This window comes from Pteropus vampyrus, unplaced genomic scaffold (assembly GCF_000151845.1).
Source record: "Pteropus vampyrus isolate Shadow unplaced genomic scaffold, Pvam_2.0 Scaffold61, whole genome shotgun sequence".
NCBI lineage: Eukaryota > Metazoa > Chordata > Mammalia > Chiroptera > Pteropodidae > Pteropus > Pteropus vampyrus.
Window position 1 is genome coordinate 2485195 of NW_011888842.1, and position 25953 is coordinate 2511147.

Consider the following 25953-nt stretch of genomic DNA (forward strand, 5'->3'; position numbering starts at 1 on the left):
CTAGCACATAGAGGATGGTCCATTCATGAAGCCTGGTGTTACTCGTACCATTAAAGAGACTGCTGCTTTAGTGATGGGTTGGATCGGTGACCCTTGAGGCTCTTCTTTACACCTAAAAGTTTGTCTCTGATAACTAGACAAGCATAAACCTTGCTAAGATTTCTTTTTTCTGTTTATTTACTTAAGCATAATGACCAGACTCACCTTCCTATCCTTTGGAAAGCATTTGGTCCCTCTGTCGATTAACAAGAAACCAGAGAGAAAGCAGGAGCCAAATAGATTTGTCGTCTTTGCTCTCCTGTGGCTTTCCACCACTGACCGTCGTTTTCTCCAAGGATGGGAGAAAGATTGCTCTATACCTTGCCAGTTCCAGGAGAAAGCCCATGGAAGGGATGGAATATTTGCCTGGCACTCACCATAACTCGGTAGGCTCCGATCTCCCATGGAGCCTTAAATTCTTGTTTAACTTTATGTTAACAAGATAGAAGATTCTTCTTTTAACACAAATTTACTGAGCATCCACTATGTTCACTGTCATTGGACCAGCCACTGTATTAAGCAAAGCTATATGGCATTGTGTGGATCAGAGCTATAGAATAGAGACAAAAATGATAAAGATCTTGCAGGATTTGGGTGACAATCAGATGAATTAATTAATGGCTGTATGGAATGTACTTTGTGTATATTAAAATGCTGTGCTCAAAAAAGCTTAAATGAATAAGTGATATATGTGTGCCAACAACCCACAAAGTCAAGAGAATCAGGAACTCAGTAGCATGAGAGTAGATGGCAAGAAAGGCTTCAGCCTGAATGGGGAGTCTTATCTGTGCCTTTGACTTAAATTACGGATTGCTTCTAGCTAGCATTTCCTGTAAGTGGAGGGAATCTCATAGTTATGTCCATCTCTCCTTGTTCTGATGCGTTACATCTAAAGAGATCTTTGTGAATTTTCTTTGTCCCCTCTTTCTTCTTTTTACCTTCTCTCCATCTCCGCTTGGTATTTTCTCTCTTCTCCCTTGACTGGGCAGAGACAAGGAGATCGGAGGCATGAACTGCCTTCACTGGAATAGCTTTTCCACCCAAAATGACTTTCTAGCTTTTATATCGTGGTAAGGTGATTCTAAGGTGATTCCTGTTATGCTATAACAGCACCACAAAGCCTTTTCAAAGATTGATTTTCCCCTTTGCTTTTGAAATGTCAAGCATCCTCACCCTCCACCAACCACTGATGCTAAAGGAAAAAAAAATATGTCAAATAGGATGACTTGAGACCCTCCATCCTACCCTCTCCAGATCTCTATATCTTGCTAGACTCCTTTAAACAAAATAGAACCAATCACTACAATGAGTGCTGATTACTATTCTCAGCAGTGCAAAGGAGAGCTCTCTGAGGGTCTAGGACTAATGATCTCAGTAGAGAAAAATTCAGAATTCGCTGAAGTCTGAGATCAGTGGAGATGAGGCATTGTCTCCTTGAGGAAAAAGCAGAAGAATCCCTCCTTCCTTTTCCCCTTCCTGAGTCAGACTGGATAGAGCATGAAGAAGCTCAATGGTATGGAATGACCTCATGTAGAGAAAGGGAGGAGGAGAGATAAGATGGGTCCAGGGCTGCCTTCCAGCTCTGTCGTTCATTGCTCTAGACAGTTTCCTCCCAGAATCCTCAGTCCAAGAGGCAGATGCTATCCTTGCTCACCACCTCTTTATTGAAGGTTTCTGGCCCTTCCGTCATTCTAAGCAGGCTGCAGCAAAGGCAATACCACAGGAATTCTAGTTTATTTTAGTGGCATCCAGTAGTGAAAACAAAGAGTACGAACTTCTGGAAGAAACAAAACTGGGGTCTAATGGTGACCTTTGCACTTAAAGATGTAGGACTTTGGTCATTTCACTCAACATTTCTTCACTTCTGAAATGAGTTCTTGCAAGAGTTAAACAAGTTTATGGGACACAGTGAGTGTTTGACAAATATGAGGCCCTTTCTTCTTTATATCCTAGTTACAAAGCCTACAAGTGGAAGATGAGGAAAGAAAGTCTGGACATTAACTCAACAGTAAGACACTAACTTGAATATAGTTTTGACCCAATGTCTGGCAATTCATTCAAGATCTATGTTACAGTGGTGGGGATGAGCCGGGTACTGTGCATACCGCAGATTCACCAAAACACTGAGAGTTTTCCCTTTCTTTTTCTCCTCTTTCTGAGTTCCGGTAAGGAAAACCTCTTCTAAGGTCTGCAGGAAACTCTGAGGACCAGACTAGGTGTTTCAAGAACTCATATCCTCATCTCTTTTCCATAGGTCATCCAGATGTTGAACAGCCCTGTAAGTCCAGTGTCCGCACGTGGAGCCCAAATTCAGCTGTCAACCCACACACAGTCCCTCCAGCCTGCCCTGAGCCACAAGGCTGCTACCTTGAACTGGAATTCCGCTACCCTTTGGTCCCTGAATCTCTGACGATCTGGGTGACCTTTGTCTCCACTGACTGGGACTCTAGCGGGGCTGTCAATGACATCAAATTGTTGACTGTCAGCGGGAAGAACATTTCTCTGGGCCCTCAGAATGTCTTCTGTGATATCCCACTGACAATCAAACTCTGGAATGTGGGCGAGGAGGTGTATGGCATTCAGATCTACACATTGGATGAGCACCTGGAGATTGATGCCGCCATGTTGACCTCCGTCGCAGACAGCCCGCTCTGCCTAGAGTGTAAGCCCCTACAGTACAAGGTGGTCCGGGATCCTCCTCTCCCGGTGGATGTGGCTTCCATCCTACATCTCAATAGAAGATTCACAGACATGTAAGTGCACTTTCTGGACAGAGAGAGGACCAAGTAAGTTGGCTATGGAGGGATAAAAAGAGAATCAGAGAGACCTGGGCTGGAGGAAGGTTCATCACAGCCAGGCACTCCTAGGGCGTTATAGCTTGGCTTTGGGTATAGAATTGTCTTAACAAGGCAGAGTTGATTTTGTGAGAAGAGCAATGGACAAGGAACCAGGAGGCTTAGATTCTGGTGACATCTCTAATGTATGACTTAAGTGTCCCAATTTTTATGAAACTTAGTTTTCCCAATAGTTGGATGAGATTAGCAATGAGGAAGTCATTTATTACTAATGAAAATAGAAGAGTTGAAGTTTGCTAATGATTTCTTTTTATATTAAATTGAAGAGGATTCATTCATTCAGATTGCTTTTTCAGTGGATAAAAAGAAGGTGAAATCATAGCAGATTGGCTGGGAATTGGCCATGTTCCTGGATATTTGCATGAGAATTTGCTAGAAGGTGAATATCACCAGTCACAGGCCTCATTTTGTTTTCTTTTCTAAAGTGGAACACATGTTCAAACCCATTGGATCTTTGCGGGTCCTTGGAGCTCTAGACCTCCATGATTCTTTTGGATACTCATTGCTTTTAAACATGATAGTGTTTGTCCTTAATATTTATTTCTCAAGCCACCTCTCTATTACCCCTCCTCAAACATCCTCAGGATTTAGATTGTATGACTGGGGTCCCCAGTCCTCAGGCTACAAACCAGCACTGGTCCATGGCCTGTTAGGAAATGGGCCACACAGCAGGAGGTGAGCAGTAGGCGAACAAGCAAAGCTTCATCTGTATTTACAGCTGCTCCCCAGCGCTAGCATCGCCACCGCAGCTCCACGTCAGATCATCAGGCATTAGATTCTCATAGGAGCACCAGTCCCTTTGGTCCCCCAAAAGGTTGAGGACCGCTGTTATGAGAGAAACCACATTCTAATGACATCATTAGTGTTTTTCCTAGTTGCTAGATGATGGGCTAAAGTCTTTGCCTCTTTTACTCATTTCATCTTCTCTACATCCACAGCCCTATTATCCTTGTTTTAAAAAGAAAACTGCAGCTTAAAGATGTGAAGTCATGTGTCCAAGATCACATAGGAAGTAGGGAGATCAGTATTGGGATTCCATCTTGACTCTTAAGCCAGTGCACTTAACCAGTGTTCAGTTAAAAATGTGATTCCAAATTCTGCTTTAACCTAACAAATGAGGGAGCCTTAGCCACCTAATTTAGCTACCAAGAATCTGTGAAGTCAATCATCAAACATTTGTTGAACATTACTATGTATAATGAACTTTGGTAGAGAATACTCTGAGTATTGGAAAGAACAATAGTTCAGGAGTCAGACGCCTTGTGTCTAGTTCCAGCCAGTCCACTTACTAATGTTAGATAAATTAGTCAGTTTCTTTGAGCCTCAATTTCCTCTTCTGCGTGATGACAATATTAAAGTCAGTGGTTTCTACGGGCCTTTTGTGGCTCTTTCTTTGATTCTAAAATGATATAAGACACAATCTCTGCTCTGTCTACTTGAAAATATTTACTAAGCCAATCATTAATAGAAACCAAGTTCTGGAGGAAACTTTTAATCTTTTTAAGAGACAGAACCACTTTCAAACACTTTACCGGCACTTCCTTTTACATGCCAGCAATTAATGTGCACATCACAAGCAAACCCTTGCCCATTCATTGACTCGGAGATGAAGAACATCTGTTTAAGAACTCAGAGGGAGCACTTGGTTTGTGTTTGAAAATGTACTTAAAATTTAAAGAATCGTCCTGCCTTGAAAATACTCCATAACCCTGTCTCTTCCATCTCCTAACTTGTCTAGAGAAGTAAAGTTCTATAAATATGCATCCACTTAAAATTTCTTTATAAAACAATGGCGATAATAAATAATAGAGGTCTTAAAATCTCCGCTTAAACACAGCCTTCATTTTTTGCCTCAAGTTATGAGCCTGTTAGAGCTGACATGGGTTGATAAGTGTGGAATGGTGGAAATTGAACTGAAGAAGTCAAAGTACCTGAATTCTATTTTCAGTTAAGTCATTAACTTGCACTGTGATCTGAGGCGAGTCACTTACCTGTCTGGTCTTTAGAAACCTCCTCTGCAAGGGGGAGGTTGTGCTGGACTAGTAGTTCTCAAACTCTAATTGCACAACATGAAAACAGGACATTTGTAAATTGCCTGCATCTCACTTGCGTACCTTCTCAGCCCTTCCCTTCTCAGGTGTTGATGTAATTGTTAAGGATAAGTCCTGACCATCAGACTTTTAAAATCTCACCAGGTATTGATAAAGTGCAACCAAATTCAAGGACCATTGCACTAAACCAGGCTCTCAGAGCGTGGCCCCTGACCAGCAGCATTAATGTCAGCCGAGTACGTGGAAAGGCCAGGTCCTCAGGCCCCAGCTCGGACAACTGAATCAGAAACTCTGAGGACAGAGCCCTTCCAGATGACTCTGATGCTGGTTAAAGTTAAATAGCCAGTTCTCTAAATGATCTCTAGGGCCCAGGAATCTGCAGGGTCTCTTTCACTCATACAGCCACTCATTCAGTTTATAAATATGCCTTGAGAACATTCTGTGTGCCAGAGTCTGTACTGGGAGGTAGAGATTAGAGGGATGACTCAGACCCAGTCCCTTCCCTGTAGACACTCACACTTTAGTGCTGAAGACCTTAACTGCTTAGTTAAAATCCCTAGTCCTGTGCCAGTTGGCTTCCAAAACCACCACAGGTCCATGCCCTTGTGTACCATTTGTTCTTTCGTTCCGCTCAACAAATATTTCTTTAGTCCTTACTATGTGACAAGCATGAGGGCTAAACTGAGGCATTCACTGGCCGTCCTCTTTGTCTTTCCTGAGTCCCAAGTAATTCATCGGAGACTTGGGCTGGGCTGGGCTTCCTGACTTGAATGTTCTCTGAGACTCTGAACAAAGTAAAAGATCATTCCAAGTCGACCTGCCATTTCAGCTCCTTTATCTCTTAGTAATTCAAGTTCTGAGCTCCAACACAAATACCTCTGTGTGTGTGTGTGTATGTGTATTTTGCTGCTTTCACATTTTTTCCATATCAAATAAATTGGCTCTTATACAAGTTCTATATAAAGACTGTTTTGGAGAAAAAGAGGAGAGAGGAAAAAAATGCTTTTTTCCCCTCCCCAACTCAACCCATTACATGATCTCCTTTGACCTTTGTCTTCATTTTTTTCCTCTCAGCAAAAATATTTATTCTTTCTGTTATCTATACTGGAGATAGTTTCCCAAGGTATGACATTGATGAAGGGAGATGCTTCTGTGCTTACCCAATGGACAATTCCAGTAGACTGATTACTTTTTGCCAGGACAAGGAAGAAATGTGGAATGTCTCCCTAAAGTGAAAACCCTTTCATTGAATGGGACCTAACATAAGCAGAGGAAAAGGGGACCCACACGGACTCTGCTGCTAAATCACCATGTGACATTAAAACACATTGCATCTCTTATTTAGACTTCAATTTTCCTATCTGGAAAATGAAGGGAAAACACATTAAGCAATTCTATGTGGATAGACATTGTTCTTAGGTGACAGATGACTCATTCACTTTTTTGTAGTAAAAGGAACTCAGCAGAGATTGTCTACAACAGTCAATACCCAGCGTGGTATTGGATGCCCTAGTGAACTGTGTAGTGTGTGGACAATAATCATGATGATAATAATAATAACAATAATAACCATTTACTGTGAATACTCACTCTGCTTTAAATACCTTACAAATATCTATGAGGCAGATGAAGCTCAGAGAAAAGCTGTGGCTCAGAAAATTTACTCATCCAACCTCCTACAGCTGGTAATGGCAGAGCCAGGTCTAAAATCCAGGTCTAATTCCAAATCCTACCTTCTTGACCACAATACCACAATACTCCCTGCTGTAATAATGCAAAGGCAGAATTTTAGAGCTTAGACATGCATCCATGCTGGCTAAAGTTCAAGATACAGCAAGTAGAAGACAGGCTTACAACTCACAGACCTCTGGCTCCCAGTCAGTTCCTATGACCCAATATTGGAGTCCAGCAATACACATTACCTAACCAGTCCTTTATGGGTCTAACTAGGGAATAGAACAGGGAAGCTTCTGTTTCTCAACTTAACTGTCAACTTGACTCTTCTGCACTGGGCACCATGCTGCTTGGGTCTGCATGGAATATTCAAATTTCTCTAAGAAGTAAAGAGTTGACAGAACTAAGCCTTTTTTTCTGGCTTAGAGTAAATGAGGTATAAGGCAAATCAGTGAATAACAGCTCACTGTCATTATGTATCTATTCATCTGCCCATCCATTTATCGTCAGTTCATTCAGCAAATATTTACTGGGGGTCAGTTACCATGGAATGGGGAATAGAGTCCTTATCCCTGGCCTCATGAGCACACAGTCTAAAAGGGGAAACGGGTAAGGAATCAGGTGAAAAGTGCTATGGTACGAGCAGTGCAAGGGATTGTGGGAAAACATAGGAAGGGTTCTAACTCAGCTTGAAGTGGTTAAAGAAGATTTCTTGGAAGAGATGTCTGAGCTGAGACCTGAAAGATGAAAGAGTTGAGCATTAGAGAGATTTGCCAATACAGATGATTGAAACCAAGTAGATGCTCAGCAAACATTGATAAATGAATGAATTAGTGAATGAATCAATGAGTGAATGAACCAACATATGATACTTCACAGCAGAAGTGCATGTTCAATTGTAAAACTAATGTAGAGATTTGAGGTGGGAAATGTAGTAATCTGAGCTATTGATGCACTTTGGTCCTTAAATCTACTTCATTCTTTTTAACTGCTGTTTAGTATTCCATAGTAGGAATAGCCATACCCCTAAAGCTGGCCAAATAGATTATTTCACACATTCTTCTATTATAAACAAATACTGCAGTGAGCACTCTTATATAAACCTCCTGTGGGCATATATGAGCATTTCTCCAGGTTGATGCTGAGAAATGGAACTGTTGGGTTATAAAACTTGAGTCTTTTTCATTTTAATGGATACGACCTGTGGCATTCAGAGAGAGTGAACTCGCTCACATCACAACAACAGTGTGTAGCAGGACCTGCTGTTCCATGTCATCACTACTGCTTGACAAAATGAAAGTGCTTTGTCTTTGGCCATTGGATGAGTAAAACATGACTTCTCATTGATGTTCTTGTGATTGAACATCTCGACTAAGCATCTTTCAAATACTACTGGCTATTTACATTTTTTTTCTGTGACTTGCTATTAATATCTTTAAGTTTTGTCTGGTTGTTAATTTCTTTACACCTCACCTTGGCCATGTGTTAAATTGGGATATTGTTTGCCTTCTTTCATATCCATCAATGTTATTAGAATCTAGGGTGAAGTAGGTAGTCCAGAGGGTGCTGTTATTTATGATAGTTACTCTGAGTAATCATGTATGCATTGATATATTTATAAATGTTAACTTAATATGCTCTCTGTGCTGAGAAACATGCCACATTCTGAAGACAAATGGGTAACAAAAACGAACCTGATTTCTGCTCTCAGTGGAGACTAAATGTAGTCATTGTGTTAACCACCCTCATATATGCTAGTAGCGTCCACTACTAGTAGTACTAACATTGCTAGTAATAATAACTACCATGTAGTGAATACTTCATAGATGCATCTTATACTTCATGTAAGCCTACCCGTGAGGCATAGGCATCAGTATGCCTTATTTTTAGGTGGAGAAGCTGCGACTCAGATAGGTCGCATTCATTGAAGGTCCCTCAGTTAATAGATGCTGGAGTCAAGTTTTACGCCTCCTTGCCTGACCCCAAAGGGTGTGTCTAACAAACCTTAGAGCATAATCATTGCTATGATAACAGGCAAAGGACGAGGCGACATCTTGATGGATAGAGAAAATAGCTGTCAAAACTAGCTTTTCTTGTTTCCAAAAAGTAATAGAATAAACACACACGAAAGAAAAGAGCAGATTTTTCATTTGTTTTTTGAATAAATGTAGATTAGGAGGAAAAGTCTTGAAGTGTGGACATTGTCAGACCAGTGTGGTTTCCAGGAACCTGTTGCTGACATGCGTCCTCCACTCTAGACCTCCTCAACGGAGTCTTATCCCACACCTACCAAACACGGTCTGGCCTGTGTTCTGATGTTCTGCTCCTCAGGACAGAAGAACAGCATCAGGAGTGAGAGCTGTTTCTCCAAGCCCAGAGCAAATACCTCTGTTCCTAGCCCAGGTTAGCAGGGTACATAATCAGCACAATCTTACTCTATTTCTGGAAGCTGGGCATCATCCACCTATAACTCCTCTCATCAGTCTTAGGCCAAGTATCTCTCAGAATGAAATACGAGTTCTGAGAACATTAGGGTAAACAAAAGGTTTAGCAAAATCAACAGATCTCCAGAGTCAGCAGCAGCAGCCATAGAAGTGCTGACTGTCTCTGAGTATCTTCATGATTTTGAAAGTGTGAAGGGCTCTTGATTGATGCTAACACCACTGAATTCACTTATCTTAAACATTTCTATGTTATCAGTCTGACACACTACTGAACTTTGAAGCAAGCAGGCCATTACAGTGTCTCTTCTGCAGATGTTAAATGAGGCCCACAGAAGTGAGATGAAGGACCCAAGCCTTCGTTGACAAATTCTTTCTTTCCTTTTTTTCTTTCTTTCTTTTTCTTTCTTTCTTTCTTTCCTTCCTTCCTTCCTTCCTGTCCTTCTTTCACTGATTCTTTCATTCATTCAATAACAGTCCCAACAGCATGCCAGCCTCAATGCTAGCACCATAATTCTGAATTTTATAATTGGATAGGAGGGCTGAACTAAATAATAGCCCAAATAAAAATATAATTGCAAACTAAAGATTATTATTACAAAAGGTTATAAAGAATATAATTTTCCCCTTAAGTGAAGGAGAAATACATAGAAGGCAGAACTGGAGAGCTAAGCAGGGGCCAGATTATGAAGGGGTTGTGGCCCACATTATAGAGTTTGGATTTATTCATTGGGAAATAGAGGACTAAACCAATTAAATTTGAGATTTTATAAAATTGCTCTGGGGACTCTGTAAAGAAAGGATTGATGAAGAGTGAGAAAGTTCAAATAGGAGTTATTGCTAAAGTCCAAACTGAGATTGTGATTATTTGCATAGAGAGGTGGATGAACTGGAAGTATGTCTCAAAGGTAGAATCAACAGGACTTGGCGATGTGATGCAAGGGTTTTAAGAAGGAGCTGTCCAGTGATTCTCATTTCTGTTTTGAGAATTTGGAATGAGGGAAATGTTATTTCCTGAAATGGAAGAATAGATTTTAATTTAAATTTGCTTAGAGGGTGGGATGGATCAAGAGATCCTTTGGAAAACAATGAGTTAGTGAAATCAGGTTGTACCTGTGTCCTGATGTCACTTACTTCTGTTTCTTTGTTGTTCACCCTGAGAGTAGTAGGATGGACTGGACTTGGTTGTGCAGCTTTAATTCCTGATTTTTAAGAAAACAAATAAATGAGTAGGAAAGAGAAAGAAATGAATAGCCGTCAGAGTAATTACAGATGTGAGAAGAATAGTGGACTCTGTCTCACAGTGGGCACTGGCGAGAGGAATGGACGAAATTCATCCAGTCTGTGCTTGGACATGGTGAGAATCTTTAGGACAGGTCTTAGTGGGTTTACGACATGTCTGTTAAAACAAGAACCTCAGACTTTTGCCTTAGAGATGCCAAATTCAGAATCAGAACGTCTGATCCCCAGGCCAGCACATGACTGCCTTGCTGTGTGACCTTGACCAGGTCTCTTCAATGGTCTGAGATTCAGTTGCTCCCCCTGGAAAAAGCAGGTGATGACTCCTGTCTGTGCAGTTTCACAAGGGGTGTCCTGAAAAACTAATGAGATAATGGACTTGCAAGAACATGATGCAGTCAGGGGAACTATGAAGATTTAAATGTTCATGATTCTCTTGTTTGGTTTTCATTAGGCTTGTTCTCAGCCAGGGCGAGGACAGAGAGTATGTGTGAAAGGCAAACAAATGGACACGCACAGACACACACATGAAACTGTTTCCTGCTAAACACAAACTGGAGTTGCTGGGGTTCAGTGTTGCATTAAAAAAAGAAAAGAGAAATTGCATTTTAATCTATGCAGCTGAGCTAAAGAAAAAAATGAGGAAACCCACCAAAATGTTGGCCCTGGATCAGGAGACCTGGATTACAGTACTGACCTGAAATTTTGCTATGTCCTTGGTCTGTGACTCCCCATCTGTGGACTGAAGTCCTTCTTCTACAACATGAAAGCATAGTCAGATGACTCTGAAGGACATTCCCTGTGCTGACATTCTGTTCAGACCACTGACTGTGTCTAATTCTGTAAGGGTGGAGGAAGCAGGTTACATGTTGCATTTGGCAATAAATCTGTACCATGAGCTCGGAGACTGGCCATTTCTAAAGAAAAACTTCCAGGCACACTTGGACACTCAGAGCTCCTCCCTGATGTACTTTCTCTCTCATAGGGTTTACAAGCTCTCCCTTTGTGATAGTTTCAGCATATATTGGTGTGTTTTTCCTGTTAAGTGGCATTTTGACTTGACAGTGAGGTACTAGCGGTTAGGTAGTATTTGCCACATTATTCTCAGCTTCTCAGGCAAGGCCAGACATCAAGTAGATGGTCAATAAAAGAAAGTTAATAAATGCATGCATGCACTAATGAACGGATGAACCAACCCTGTGGCAGGTCGATAAGTAGTCAGAAATCTGTGATAAAACAGGTGATATCTGGTATATTGGAGGTCTTTCTTTTAACTTCTGAGGTAGATTGGTTACCAGATAATCAAATGGACCAAAGAGAATCTTGTGGCATGGTCCTTTCTCCTCTTGGGGCCTCAGTTTCCTTATCCTGAAAGTGAAGGGATTAGACCAGGTGATGTAAGTCAGACTTCCATTCATTCGAGACGCATTTGTGTAGTACTGTCTCTGTAACAGGCCCTGTGCTAGGCAGTAGGGAAGCCACAGCCCTTTTGGAGCTTTGTCTGAATAATATGGAAAGCGGCCAAATGAACAAACAGTAACAAAACAGTGAGAAAATTGTAATAATAAGAGAAGCACATGGGCTAGTAGCTCCTCATTCATCTTAAAGGGTCAATGAAAACCTGTGAAAAAGGTGGCATTTAAGCTAAGGCCAGGGGATTTAGCCAGGGAAAGGAGGGGAGACTCCTTGCTACTGGTGGCTGAGGGGTAAAATCTGAGAAAGAGAGTTTGAGCAAAGAGACCAGGTAGTTTGAGAGGAGGCCAGTATTGATGGTTCCAGACTGCCATGCTAAAAGGTCTGAACTTCAGCCCAAGGGTGATGGGGAGCCACCGAGTGTCTTTAGTAAGAGATGATCCAGATTAAATTTCACTTTAAGACAGCTCTTTTTCTATGTGTGGCTACCTGGGTGGACCTAGGGATGGAGGCACAGATCATAAATGGTAAGGGAAGTAAGACAGTGTTGCCAAAACTGAAGAGATAGTGGCACTGCTAGTCATGATGGGAATAGAGAAAACTGGATGCGGCTGAGCAATACTAATTAATACGATGGAAGTACTTGATGCCTGATTAGAGGGAGGAGGCAGGTGAGTGGATCATGGAAGATGCCTGTGCTGCTGGCCTCACTGAAACAGGATGTGGAGGTAGAGGCATGTTTGGGTCGGAATGCAAGGAGGATGATGAGTTTGAGTCCCTTTCCATCACCAGCCTATGAGCCAGCTGTGGGCACACAGGTTCACTTTGAACCCCATTTCTTCCCTGTGTAGAGCTACAGAACAATCGAGGTAAGCTTGAGCATGAGCATGTGCACGTGCGTGGATGAGTGTGTGTATGAGTATGTATGTGTATTGGGGGTGGGTGGACAGGACCTGTGAGACCACCTGTTTTCATCATCCACTGATTCTCAGTGTAGTCCAATGTTCTGAAAAGGTCCCCCGAGGGGATCGTGGGGTTAACCTTCCGTAGCACTAATACCTATAACATTACAAGGTGTGGGCTTTGTTTTCCACCCAGGATTAATCATTCACTCATGGGCTTTAATACAAGCCAGACGCCACCTCACTGTGCCTCACTCAGAAATGCCAGTCCCCCCTTTCCATTCCGAGGCCAGCTTTCTCATCCTTGTTGTCTGAGTAGGACAGTTTTTTGCCCCAGCATCAATGTCCTATGAACCAAAAAGTTTGGAAACTTCCATCCAAAGATGTTAGTCAAAAATATTAGGAAAGCCAGACTTTGCCATTAGTTTTATGTGTGATTTGGGGCAATTTATTCTCCTTCTCTGGGCTTTGGTATCCAACCCACAATGAGAAACTTGGGGTAAGTGATATCTGAAGTCATTCAGCTCTGTGTTCACATTTTTGTGTTTCCTTCTTGAGCTAAGCTCCTTCAGTCTCCAGAATTTTGTCTCCAGAATTTTGAAGAAAATTCTGAGATGCTCAAACTTCCTACTGTCTAGGAATTAGGCTGAAAATTTCTCAGACCTGGAAGGAGTATTGGAGCACTGATAACTTTACAAATGAGATAATCGAGTCCAGAGAGGGGAAGTCACTTTCTCAGAGGCACACAGCCCTTTGATGGCGGAACAAGGAATTGAACCTGTGGTACCTGATTCCCAATCCAGGTGCTCCCTCTTCCACATCATGGAGTGCTGGAGTTTGGGCAGACCTTGGGACTCAGATTTGAGTTGGGCTCTCTCTGATCACGGAGAAGTCTCTGTTGGATGCTCAGAGTGAAATCATAGAGAGCTGACAGCAGTAACGTCATGGCAGCTGGTGCTGGTGAGGGGGGCTGGTATAGGAAATGAGAGAACACATTTGGCCAAGCTCAGGATCCACGTGACCCTCCAAGAGCCCTCATTTCAAAACAAACTCAACCTTTTAGGTTCAAGTTCTCCCTCTCGTCAGAAACGTGACTTCCTGCTTCTAAGAAGCGAGGCTTACAAAAGAGCTCAGAAGACTTCGCAGACATCAAATAGCTCTTACAAAATAGCGTTTTGATGAGTTAAGTGTAAATGAATCAGAAACATAAGGATTACATTTTCCCCAAGTGCACATGGGTTTCAAAATTTGAGGGGAAATGGAGTTTGCTAACTGCACGCCGGCTTTCACCAAAACCAAAGCATTCATGGTGGGGGGAGAGAAGAAAGAGAAGCCCAGCCCCCGAATGGTTTTAGATGTGGTGCCAAATTCGAAAATGCTGTTGGGCTCGCCCTCTGCCAGTAATAAAATTGCTGGCCACCCAGAGAGGCCACAGGGAGGAGAAAGGAGATTGCTTTCCCCACTGGCCCCTGGTCTTAACAACTGTGTTCAGTTAGTGCCGCTCAATCACCAGCTGTCACTGGGCCCCTCCGCTCGACTTTCTGGCCCCGCTTGGCCTCGATTTTCACACTATGCTGCATGCCTTGTTTACCTCCAACTGTATCTGGTGTTTGGGCTCCCAGAGGCCTTGGCGACCGGTCAGCTTGTCACAAGCCCCTGCTCTGTAATCAAGAGACCTGTCCATCACCAGCAGGGGTGTTTGGGGAAGCTGTCACACATCGCCTTTGGTTGCATTCAGGAAAAACAAGAGTCCCTTGTAGATCTTTTCCGCTTGCCTTTCTTTAATGCTCTCCAGGTGTGGCGTTTCCCCCACACTGGTAAATGTCTTCCCTTCTAATCTCCGCCTGATTCAAACGACCAGTTAAACCTCAGGATTGCCGTTACCTTATCCCAGGATTTGAAGCTCCAGGTCTTTTCTCATTTCCACATTGTCCTTCCATTCTTTCCCTTGTATTTTCATTTCATTGCACCAAGAAAGTAGAAAATCATTTCAATTGGTGGTAAAAGATGATTAAAACAAAATAACAAAGGCCTTGGCTGCAAACTGTTAGTTTTATTAAATTTGCTACTGTGCTTTAAATTGGTACCAGGGCAAATCTTTGGACAATTCTATCAAAGGCTCCTGGAATTAATTAGCTGCATATATACATTTGCTCCTTTCTGAGCCTTATGCAGAGTGAGGGCGGCATTGTCAGAATGAAAAAAAAAAAAAAAAGATGAATTTCGCGTTACCTGTGTGAGAGGGGCAGACTCTAGTCCCGTTGGGAGGGATCCGAATATCCCGTGGATTCTCAGACCCCTGTCATCTCATTCTTCCTTCGCTGAATCCAGACAATGGGTTGGAGCTCTCAGGGGAAGGATAAGCCAATGGATATTGCAAAAAAAAAAGCCCATCCTTCCAAACAAAGATTCTTTCTTGGCGACTGGATCTCAGCATCACGGCTTTGCTTTAATTAAAGGGCACGTGGAGTGAAAAGCACTGCAGTCTACTGAGTGCTGGGGCCTGGAAGGAGGGATAAATGGGAGTGGAGGGAGCTCGAGCTGTCTAAGGATGTGGATGCTGGTTCAGTATCTTGACTGCTGTTAGCACATCTAATTCTGCCTTCTACAGCTGGAGGAGCTGAGGATGCTTAGGAAGTCGTCGTCCCTTGATTTTAAAACAGTGGTTCTCTGTCACTCAGTGCCAGCATCCACCATCTACTGTGCACTCTAAATTGACCATTCTAGTAAAACTTTAGCACTTCCTGTAGTTTACCCTGAAGTTTGGTCTAAATGAACGTTCTTTATCTAAAAAGGTTTAACTGTGTCCTATTTTGTGCTATTCCTATCGCTCAGAACACCATACTTACCATTTATCTTTTGACATTTTCCCATGTGTGCTGTCTCAAACTTAATGCATTCAGCAGATATTGTTGGAAACCTATTCCAAGCTAGGCACTGTGGTAGGCACAGAGTTATAGCAATGAAAGGCTTACATGTTCTCTATCCTTGAAGCACTTACCATACATCAGAGAAAACCAGGCATTCGACATCTGATTGCAATGAAGTGTGCTAAGTTTTATAATAAATTACGGGGTGTCAAAGATACCTATAGAGGGACTCAACCTAGTCAAGATGTCAGAAGTCTCCCTAAGCCTTTCTCATCCTTCCAACCACTTTTTAGTCCTCTCTCTTGGTACTCTTTAGACTCTACCTTGTATTACGACCACACTGTACTTGACTTATCCTCCCTTTTGCCCTTTGAACTGTTTGAGACCAATGATGGTATCTTCATCTTTGGGATGACTCCTTCTAGCAAATCCATATGTGCTTTTTATTTGACTTACACAAGGAAAATGAGACCATATTATCTTATTCTTCACACACACACACACACACACACACACACACACACACACACATTTGATGGCCCAAGGAAATTGAGTTTCAGAGAGGAGAACTGATTCATCTAAAATCCCAACCAAGGTTAATGGAAGAACCACAACTATTTTTCCTGACATGTGATCTAGATGACATCCATAGAGATGTCAGACTGCCTTTCAGATATCCCTTCCAAGGGCATATCATGCTCCCTATCCTGCATCTGTTGACCGCCACCCCACCCCGCAATAAAAAGTAAGACCAAAATACCTCTCAGCCTTAAACAAAAGCAAAGTGTTCTCTTAAGAATTCAGGGTGATACACAGATGAAAATGGAATTGAGTATATTGTTATCACATGTAGAAAAAACTGAGTGTAACCTTAATGTATGAATGTTAAGAAATAAATTATTTGAGAAGATGACATAGTTCCACAGTCACTCAGTGAGGAAGGATATTTTGTTGTTTTATTTCTCTTTACACAAAATAGAATACGAAGACCTCTAGCCTAGCTCCCAACCTTGGTAGGTACTCAATTTATTCCTGCATCTTCCATCACTCAGGGAATATTTGGTCTCCCCTTCCACCTTTCCCCCAAACCAGTTATCTATATCGCTACCAAAATTGTCTTCCACAAAACAAATATGATTATGTCCTTTGCCTAGGAAGTCAGTTCTCTCCTGCTTCTCCTGATCTATCTTCTCCTTACCTTTCTCTAGTCAAGCCATTTCTCAGACTCTCTCCAGCTCAGCCTAGGTCACATATTGCTCTTTATGCTCCCACAGCCCCCTATACTTTCTAGGCTATGCTAAAGCCATTAATTTAATGTGTGGTTTTTTTTTCTCCCTATAAGCCTATGAGTATCCAAAAGGCAAGACCATATTTTCTTGATCTTTGAATCCCTGAAACCTAAGAGAAGCTGGGTTGACTTGATGATTGCTATTTGGATGAATGAATGGATAAACAAATTAAATGATACAAACATATTTATCCAGCATTTGAAGAAATAGTCAAAGCTATTAATATAATTAGCTAACATAAAGCTAACTAGCTGGATGAACTCTAAAAATGAAGTAATATTAACAGATTTTTATAAAAACAAGATTGTCTTACTAGATGCAGAATTTTAAAATCAGATAAAATCTTGATAAAATCAGATCCCTTTGTGATTAAAAAAAAAAGAGGTAAGCCAAGAATAGAAAAAAACATTTAATAAAGGACATGTACTGAAATATAGTGGGCATTATGCTTAATAGTAATATATAAGAAATAGTCCTTCTGTTTTCAGATTTAAACCAAGAATGCCCACTAACACCATTGATCTCACCTAGCACAGCTAGACAAAAAGTATACATAAAAATTCTGAGAACTGAAAGGAAGCAAACTATCATTATCCTCATCTGTAAGAGACTACATTGAAAAATTAGTAAGAATCAACAAATTATTATAACTAATAAAATAGTCTGTGAGGACTTCTAAATAGAATATCAATTTATAAAACTCAATTATTTTTTATCAGCCCCAAATATGACTATACAAATACAGACATACATGTATGAATGTGTATGTGTGCAAATTAGATAAATAGATAGATGATAGATAGATAGATAGATAGTTTTAAGCTACCATTTATAATAGCACTGACATCTCTAAAATACTTAGAATTAAGAATACGTATCTAATTTAAAAAATCATCACAGTTTTTATGAATAAAGCTTTAAAACTTCACTGAAACCATAAAGGATAACCTACATAAATAAAAAAGATAAACTGTGTGTATAAATGGGAAGATGCAATATTACAAAAACATGTTTTCTCCTTAAATATATCTATAAACTCAATGAATCAGAATGCCAACAGAAATTTTTAAAAATAAAACTTAAAATTCACATGGAAGAGTAAAGAGGAATTTTGAAGGAGAAAACCATGTATCATTTTAAAAACTACAGTATAGGTGACTGAAGCCATACATGTGAAAATAAAAACCTTAAAACTCTTCAAAAGAAATAAAAGAAACTATTTTATGACCTTGAAGTAAAGAAACATGTATTCAGTAAGGCATGAAAAGCACAAATCATGAAGGAAAGGATTAAAAATTCTGTTCAACAAAGCAAGATAAATGGAATAAAAAAAAAAAATAAGAGTCACAGAATTGGCAATGGCATTTTGCATTACCTGTAATTATAAAGGACTAGTATCTAGTGTATGTGAATACACTTACATATCAATAAAGAAAAAGAACCCAATTTAAAACAGGCACAAGTGATGAACAGTGAACATAGCTAGAAACCTATGTGGTCAACAAACACATGAAATGATATCCAGTCTTGTTAATAATCAGAAAAATGCAAAATAAACAATATTTAGATATCATTTAATACTAATCAGATTGGCAAAAAATTAAATGTTTGGCAGAATCATTGCTGGCAAAGACCTAGAGCAATGGGAAGTCTGTTGGTAGTCATGTTAATTAGTACAATCATTTTGGAGAATAATTTGGCAACATATAATAAACTTGATGCAATTACCTTCAACCTAGCGATACCACTTTAGATGTATTTCCTTCAGAAAATTCTTGCTCATGTGTGAAGAAACATGAACATAAATGTTTAAAGTATCATTATTGGAAAACAACCAAAAAAGATTAAGTAGTAATGATAGTAATATTAATAGAAACAACCTGAGTGTCTATCAAGAAACGAATGGTCAAATAAAGTGTGTATATTTGTAAAGTAAAATACTTATGCCTGTGAAAATAATGAGGTAGGTCTACCTGTATCAATATGTGTGATCTCAAAAACAATACTGGGCAAAAAAAATTTAAAAGCCAGATACATAATGACAAATATAAGATTAACACACCTATGAAGTTTAAAATATGCAAAGCAAGGCATATGCACAGAAAGTATAAAAACATGGAAAAGAGGGAAATAGGATGCAGGAAGGGCACTCAGGTAGGTTGAAAACAAATATACAAAACAGTATATTTAATTTCTTCTACATCAAAAGCAAAAGATGAAGAAAATACAGCAAAATGTTATAATTTGACACAGTTGGGTAGTAAGTCTAAGGACATTTGTTATAGTGTTGTCTATACCTTTCTATAGCATTGATATTTTTTTTCTACTTAAAACAACAGTAATAGTACTATAAGGTCCGTTGGCACAACATCTCATGGTTCAAAGGTGATTGCTTTCTTCTCTTCCCATTCTTGGCTAGAAACAGGTCTACCAAGTGCCCAGGCATTACCCTCTGATTCTTAGCCCGAAGCAGAACTGGAATATTTGGGCTCTTCCTGAGCCAGAGGCATCCTAGGTGGTCCCCACACCATGCCTTTCAGCTTGGACAGCCTGTGTGGTAGATCCTGAACTATACCCATTCTCTGTGTGGAATTTTAACTGCTCAGGCAGCTCCTAGCCTGTGGAAAACCTCATAACAGAAAAATACAATAATACTTTCCTCACTAGATTAGAACTCTGGATTGCAGAGCTGATCATCACATTCTTCCCAGTGTCCTATTTTTATAGATAGATAAAGAAATGAATAGTTAGAGACAGGAAATGGCTTCTGGGAGTAGTAATGTTTAAGAGAATGTGTGTTTCTCCTAACTTCTAGAACTTTCTAACTGGCCTTTAGAATGTGGACTATACTTGGTTCAAAACTAGGTCTCTCAACTTCTGTTCTGCTATATTGTTCCAGTTCAATGACAGCTTCCAGCTCCAGAAAGCACTGTCTTGGGATGAAGTTAGATAGACCAGCCTGGGACATGGGACACATCCCTCCTGTCCCATGACAAAAGCAACATGACTCTGGGCAGTAGCTTAACTTCTCTAAGTATTAGTGTCTTTATCTGAAAAGGGAGATAATTCTTTAAGGGACTGTTGTTTTGATTAAATGAGATTATTCATATAAAGTTCTAGACATGGTGCCTGGCATATGATAAGTGGTCAACAAATAGGAATGACAATTGCTATTCTTATTTCAGAAGAAAAGTTTCAAAGAACACAGTTCAGTCACAGACTATTCGGAGAGGTAGTGTGACAAATGAATGCTGTGATGTGGAAACAATAAGCGGTCGGTAAAGCAAAATCAAGGCTCAGAGACGATTTCCTGTAAGAAACAAAATGGGACGTGGCCATAGTGCAATGAGGCTCTCTTTCCCACTTTTCTTTTATTATACTTTCATATTTCTCATTTTATCTTTACATTGGTTAGAGACAAAGATCATATATTATTAAGAGGTAGAAAAACAGAGCCAAAGAAGTGAAGCAACATACCTACAGATTTCAGATGGGTTTTAATTGACCTACCATGTTAACTACACACCAGCACCTTAAGAAATAGTAATTTGTGCCAAAAGCTAAGTCATAGGGTGTTTAGTCTCCTTATGTGTGTGTGTGTGTGTGTGTGTGTACAATCTGTACTTTACAATCTGTAACTAAATTTTACAATAAGATCACACTTCAAATTTGATACAGATTACCATTAATATGACATTTTTGAGGAGGAATACTGAAAAATCATACCTGTTAAGAATGCCAATATTTTTGTTTCTAATTTGCCAGAAATGCGAACCTAAGGCAGATATGTCATTTGAGATATTTGTGAAAGAATAACAGCTAAACGTTAAAAACATTTTTTAAGTCATACAAAGGATGCACAAAATGACTCCTCAAAAACAGCCAAACGATCTCATCATATTTAAACACTGCAACTTAAGTTTATTACCTAAAAATATGAAATTAATCTGAGATGTAGTTTGAAGAATGGATGATTAAATACTAATGGAGGTTGGGTTTGTTGTTTTTTTCTTTTTTAATTTAAAATGGCATCCAGAATTTTATGAAGGAAATCAGAAGTGGTGAAACAATCATGCTTCAAATGAAGTGGTAAAATTTTAGTTACAAACAAAGAGTAAGTAGGAAGTTTTTTCAGCTGGGTAGCATGCTGACCGCTTCATTAAGTGAGAAGATTTTGAACCTGAGAATGGCTTTGTATCGAACAGTATCCTCATGGAGTTAGCAGGACTGGAAAAGAGAGATACAAGAGGCAAGTGGGCAAGACAGAGACTGCTTCAGCCATCAAGTTTGAGATGCTGGAGGCAGCGGGGATGCAGAGGGAACAATGTGGAAGCTTTTGGGTGGGAAGAACTGACAAGGTTTAGGGTCTGCCTGGATGTGGGAGGCACAGAAGGAGAAGGAGCTCGCGTGACAGTGTGAGACTTTCCAGATGGTGTTAGGAGCAGCTGAAAGGAACAACTTGAAATAAATGTCCTACTTTTAGACCAACCATGAAATAGGTCCTAACCTTCAGCAAAGCCTTCAGAAGCCACTAGCCTGTCCTGAAGGAATTCTGTCCTACCTAGGTTCTTAAGAGCTCTTGTTTAGCCTGCATTTTAACTTGAACTTGAAGAATATGTAGTTTTATCACAAAAATCCTTCAGTGGAAAAACATGATCTTTTTAATAACAGTTGTACCCTATTACCCCTTCCCTACCTTTTTATGAAGGGAGTGACTTGGACTTCTATTTTCCTATCTGATAACTTGGGCTAACAACCCCTACTTCATAGAGCTGTTGTCAGGCTTTCCTGAGAGAATGATACATGAGCCACGCACACATGGTTGGGAAAAGGAAAGTTATTCAGGTTTGTCTACCAATCAGATGTGTGCTATGTGATGCTAGTGGGTAAGAGGGAAGACAGTGGGTGGAAGTTATTGAGAGACAGATTTTGCCCCAGGGTAAAGACAAAACGTATGGGATCCAGAATTTCCAGAAGTTGGAATAGCTACCTGGAGAGAGGGCAAGCCGCAAGCACAGAGGCTGTTCTACCCAAATGATGCAGTAGAAAAGAGAATTTCTGTCAAGCTATGACATACATAATAGGTGGTGGCCCAATCCTCATGAGTTTACCCAATCCAGGTTCCATGTTGTTATCTACTCCATTCCTTCTAGTAAAAAGAGTATAGCGTAACTCCAGTGAATGAGAGTGTTGATAATTAAACATTAATAGTAATAGATTAATATTTATTAACTATTTATCATAGGTTTTATGTATGCTCTCAGATTCAAGCTATAGGAAAATGTTGTGAGGCCAGGTTTATGACTAATTTGAAATAGGCTCAGGGCAGTAAAACACCTGCCTATGACTTCTCAGCTAGTAAGTGATGCAGTCAGAATAGAAACATGTGTTTGCTTGCCTCAAAGTTGTGTTTATTGAGAAGGAAGAGGAGAACGAGGGGAAGAAGGAGAGCAAAGCAGGGTGGAGGAAGAAAACATTCATAAATTTTATTAGCGAACCTTAAATATTATCAACCATAAATGGTTTATGACACATACCACCAATAAAAAACATAATGTAGAGAAGTAGTTTTCATACTCATGCATTTTCACAGAAGTACTCCATCTGCTTCAGACAGTGAGCATATGCCCCCAGTGGCCTGGGATGTAGCCTGAAGAAAATTTCTTCTTTTATTCCATAACATGGCCATATTTGTTTAATATAAAACATGCTTCCATATTTTAGAGCAAAATGAATGTACTATATAGAATTCCTGCCTCTTTATCTTGTGCCTTCATGTATCCCTTAGGGGAAAAAAATCTTTCCCCCACCATATTCCAGTTTTAGAAGCACCACCAGAAAAAAGTATACATTCATTATTAGTCTAGAGGTGGATAAAATATCAAATAAACTTAAAAAAGGAAAAAGGAAGGAAGAAAAGAAGGAAAGGCATGAGGGAAGGAGGAAAAGAGAAAGAAATAATGTAATTATATTAAGAAATTAGTGTTTCAGAAGTCTACAAGGCAAGTTATTCATACATTCATCCATACAATATCTCAGAATTTGTATGCCTTTAACCCACCTAGTCTAACAGAGCACTGATGGAATCCACAGGGACTTCTGGTCTACCCTCATTATTATTGTCTGCTCCAGCACCATTCAAATTCTTATGGGTCATAAGCCCCACATTCTCAGGAAGGCTGTGTTCCTCACCAGAGTCCTTCAGTTCTCATAAGCTCTAGCTCATCGATGTGTTGAGAGTCAGAAGACATTGTCTGTCTGTTGCCCCTGCACCTGGTATCTTATTGGCCTTATCCAAACAGCCCCAGCCTTGACAACAGCCGAAACAACGGATAGGCAGGAGAACTTGAGATTTTTTGACATCGTCCTTTTGTTACAAAATCCCCCCCTCCAACTCTGGAATCTGATAGGAATTCTCTTCGTTATCATTTTATGTTTTTTTTTCCCACGACACTTTTCTTAATTATTAAAGAGGAAATAGAAGAATAACATCTTCCTTTGAAAATGGTCAAACAAGAAGTGGGGATGGTGATTTGGTCATGTGGAATTGACATACATTTGTCCGTGCCTTGGAGGATAGTTGGCAGTAGCCAGGTTTGTGTTATGGTGGGATGAACTCAGGCAGGGAGCTGAAAGGGGGGTGAGGGAGGGAGGCAATCTGGTGTAAAGAAGTCACAACAAGCATTGAATTAGAAGGTCTTGAGAGCAGAAGAGAGATGCAGTCTAGGCCGACGAAATCTGGCAGGAACCAGTGCCTAGAATGGCCATTTTGAGACAAGATCCCTTTTGCAAGAGATGAGATTATTAAAACAGGCTCAAGCTAGAGATTAGCAAAACAGAATGCAAGATGTCATCTAATAGCATACGATTGTAAGCAAGATGCTTAACCTCTCTATGCCTCAGATTCATCATGTGTAAAATAAACATGAACATACTGGTACTCATATAAGGTTGTTTTGATTCTCAAATGAGAAAGTACGTGAAAAGTGCTTAGCCCTGGGCCTGACATTTGGTTAATGGATGTTGCTATTATTATTTCAGTCAAGAGTGAGAGACATAGGGAAGAACAAGTGGAGGTGGGGGGCAGAGAACTGCTGGATGTGCAGCATAAGGAAAGGGCTTGCTCATGTGCAATGCGGTCTCCGCTCAGGTCTTAAAATGAGGGGAAAAGATCAAACAACGCCCACAGAATCCATCCTGGTATTTACCTACCTCTCTGCCTTTGCTTATCCCATTTATATTTTTCTGGATGGCATTCACCCAAACACCTTTGTATTGGGCCACATACCATCTGATTCTTACCCACCAAGGTTATTGTCAAGGTTAAATTAACAATAAAAAATACCTAGTAATAGTCATGGTCAGCTGTCAATTGATGCTAGTTATTATTGTTGTACATTTTAGTGTAGTCCATCATGTGTAGGAAAGTACCTTAACCTCCGTAGACAGTAAAAATTACTGGATAACCAAATGTGCATGTGATTTCAAAAATAAGCAAGACTGATAGAATGTACTGAAGGGGATCAATTTTGTCTGCCCCCAGCATTCTATCTGTATAGCTAATAACTCTTCTTTATATTTTCCAGGGACCTAAATCTTGGCAGTATGTACCAGTACCGGGTCATCACCATTTCAGGAAACGAAGAGAGTGAGCCATCACCTGCAGCCATATACATCCATGGAAGTGGGTACTGTGGTGATGGCATTATCCAGAAGTAAGTAGATCTAACTAAAGAAAAGGGAGGGAGTGATACTAATTAGGCTGAGAGGTGATCAGGGTGTTGAGTAGAACTGCTTATTGGGATACTCTTCCCGTGTGAGCTGTGAGTTAACAGCAATCTCCAGCTGTCTACCAGTTTGTCTGCAAGCAGTTTGCTGGTCTCAGAAGAAAAGCGATGCTCCTTTTTTGAACCTATACATTTCTCGAGTATGTAATACAGTATATGATTTTGACAGAGCAACCGTAATGCACTTACTACCAGCATGCTCTTTTTCTTAGTTGATTGTGTGTCCACAAGGATTCTAGCAGTCTTTTTCTTCCCAGCCCACATTCAGTGAATAGGTCACAGTGCATCTAAGTCAAAACACTTTTACATTTTTTGCTAGTTACCATATATGTTAAATAAATTTTATATATGTTAAAATTGCATATTTATTTATTTCTGTTTTATCTTGTTATATCAACAATTTACAAAATGGGTCAGAGGCTCATAAAAATAGCAAAATATCTTAACTCACTATAATGTTGAAACCATAAACAATAAACAGTACTCCAGAGTGAATATTGAATGTGAATATAAGTACAAGGAAGCAAATTAATCAGTAAGTGTAAAGATTCCACACGAGCAGCCAAAAAGGAAAAGTGTGATTAGAAAATATATAGCTGTGTGTCTAAAAAAATGGATCTAATTGGCTCATCAGTCCATTCTTCGCCTTGTCCACAAGGCAAGATGTTATGCAACCACAAAATAGGGGAAAGAAACCATCAAGAGTTTCACATTGTTTAAAAAAAGAAGTAAACCTTTGAGTTGTTTCATCTAGAATAAGCACAAAAATGTTCTGGCACAAAATCAAATAGTTTCAGCCTTAGATGTGAAGAAGAGACCAAAAATCATTCACAATTAAGTTCCTTATTGCTAAAATCATGTTCCTTATCACTAATGCAGTTGCAAGTCACGCTATTCTTAAGAGACTTTTAAAACTATTGGCAAATTTAATGATAAACATTATGTGCAGAGATGGCAAAACAAATCAAGCTATTGGCAAAATTCCTTCATTAAATGGCACTGTTGGGTGTCACATAATATCTGTGCAACGTACAATTGCAATGACTCTGTGGGGGGAGGGGCACCGTAAAAAGAATTTATTTCACAGCTGAATGAAACCACTGATGTGCAGAACATGAATCAGCTAATAGGTGTAGTACATATATGAAGGAGAAGTGCTAGATGACTATTCCTTTCAGTTCATGATTGACACTAGTGCTGGAGGGGAAGAGCAATTTAATTTGGTGCTGATGATTTTGTCGTATGTAGTGTAAACTGGAAACCTGCATCGAGATGAAAGGACCAGCTAGGAGCACAAAGATGACACAGTTATGCTAGTGAAGAGTTTGCACATGAATACCAGTCCACACAGATATCAGTTATTGGCCAGCAGTTTACTTTCTATGACTTAGCA

At 40.1% G+C, this 25953-nt stretch overlaps 1 protein-coding gene across 1 annotated transcript in view; it reads left to right on the forward strand.

Annotated features, from left to right (window-relative positions):
* The window catches only part of PAPPA (pappalysin 1), a 191787-nt gene that overhangs the window by 42629 nt on the left and 123205 nt on the right, over nt 1–25953 (forward strand). Inside the window, exons 6-7 of the mRNA XM_023531045.1 lie at nt 2294–2792; nt 24360–24488. Coding sequence (XP_023386813.1) covers nt 2294–2792; nt 24360–24488 — 628 coding nt within the window. The remainder of the gene's footprint in view (nt 1–2293; nt 2793–24359; nt 24489–25953) is intronic.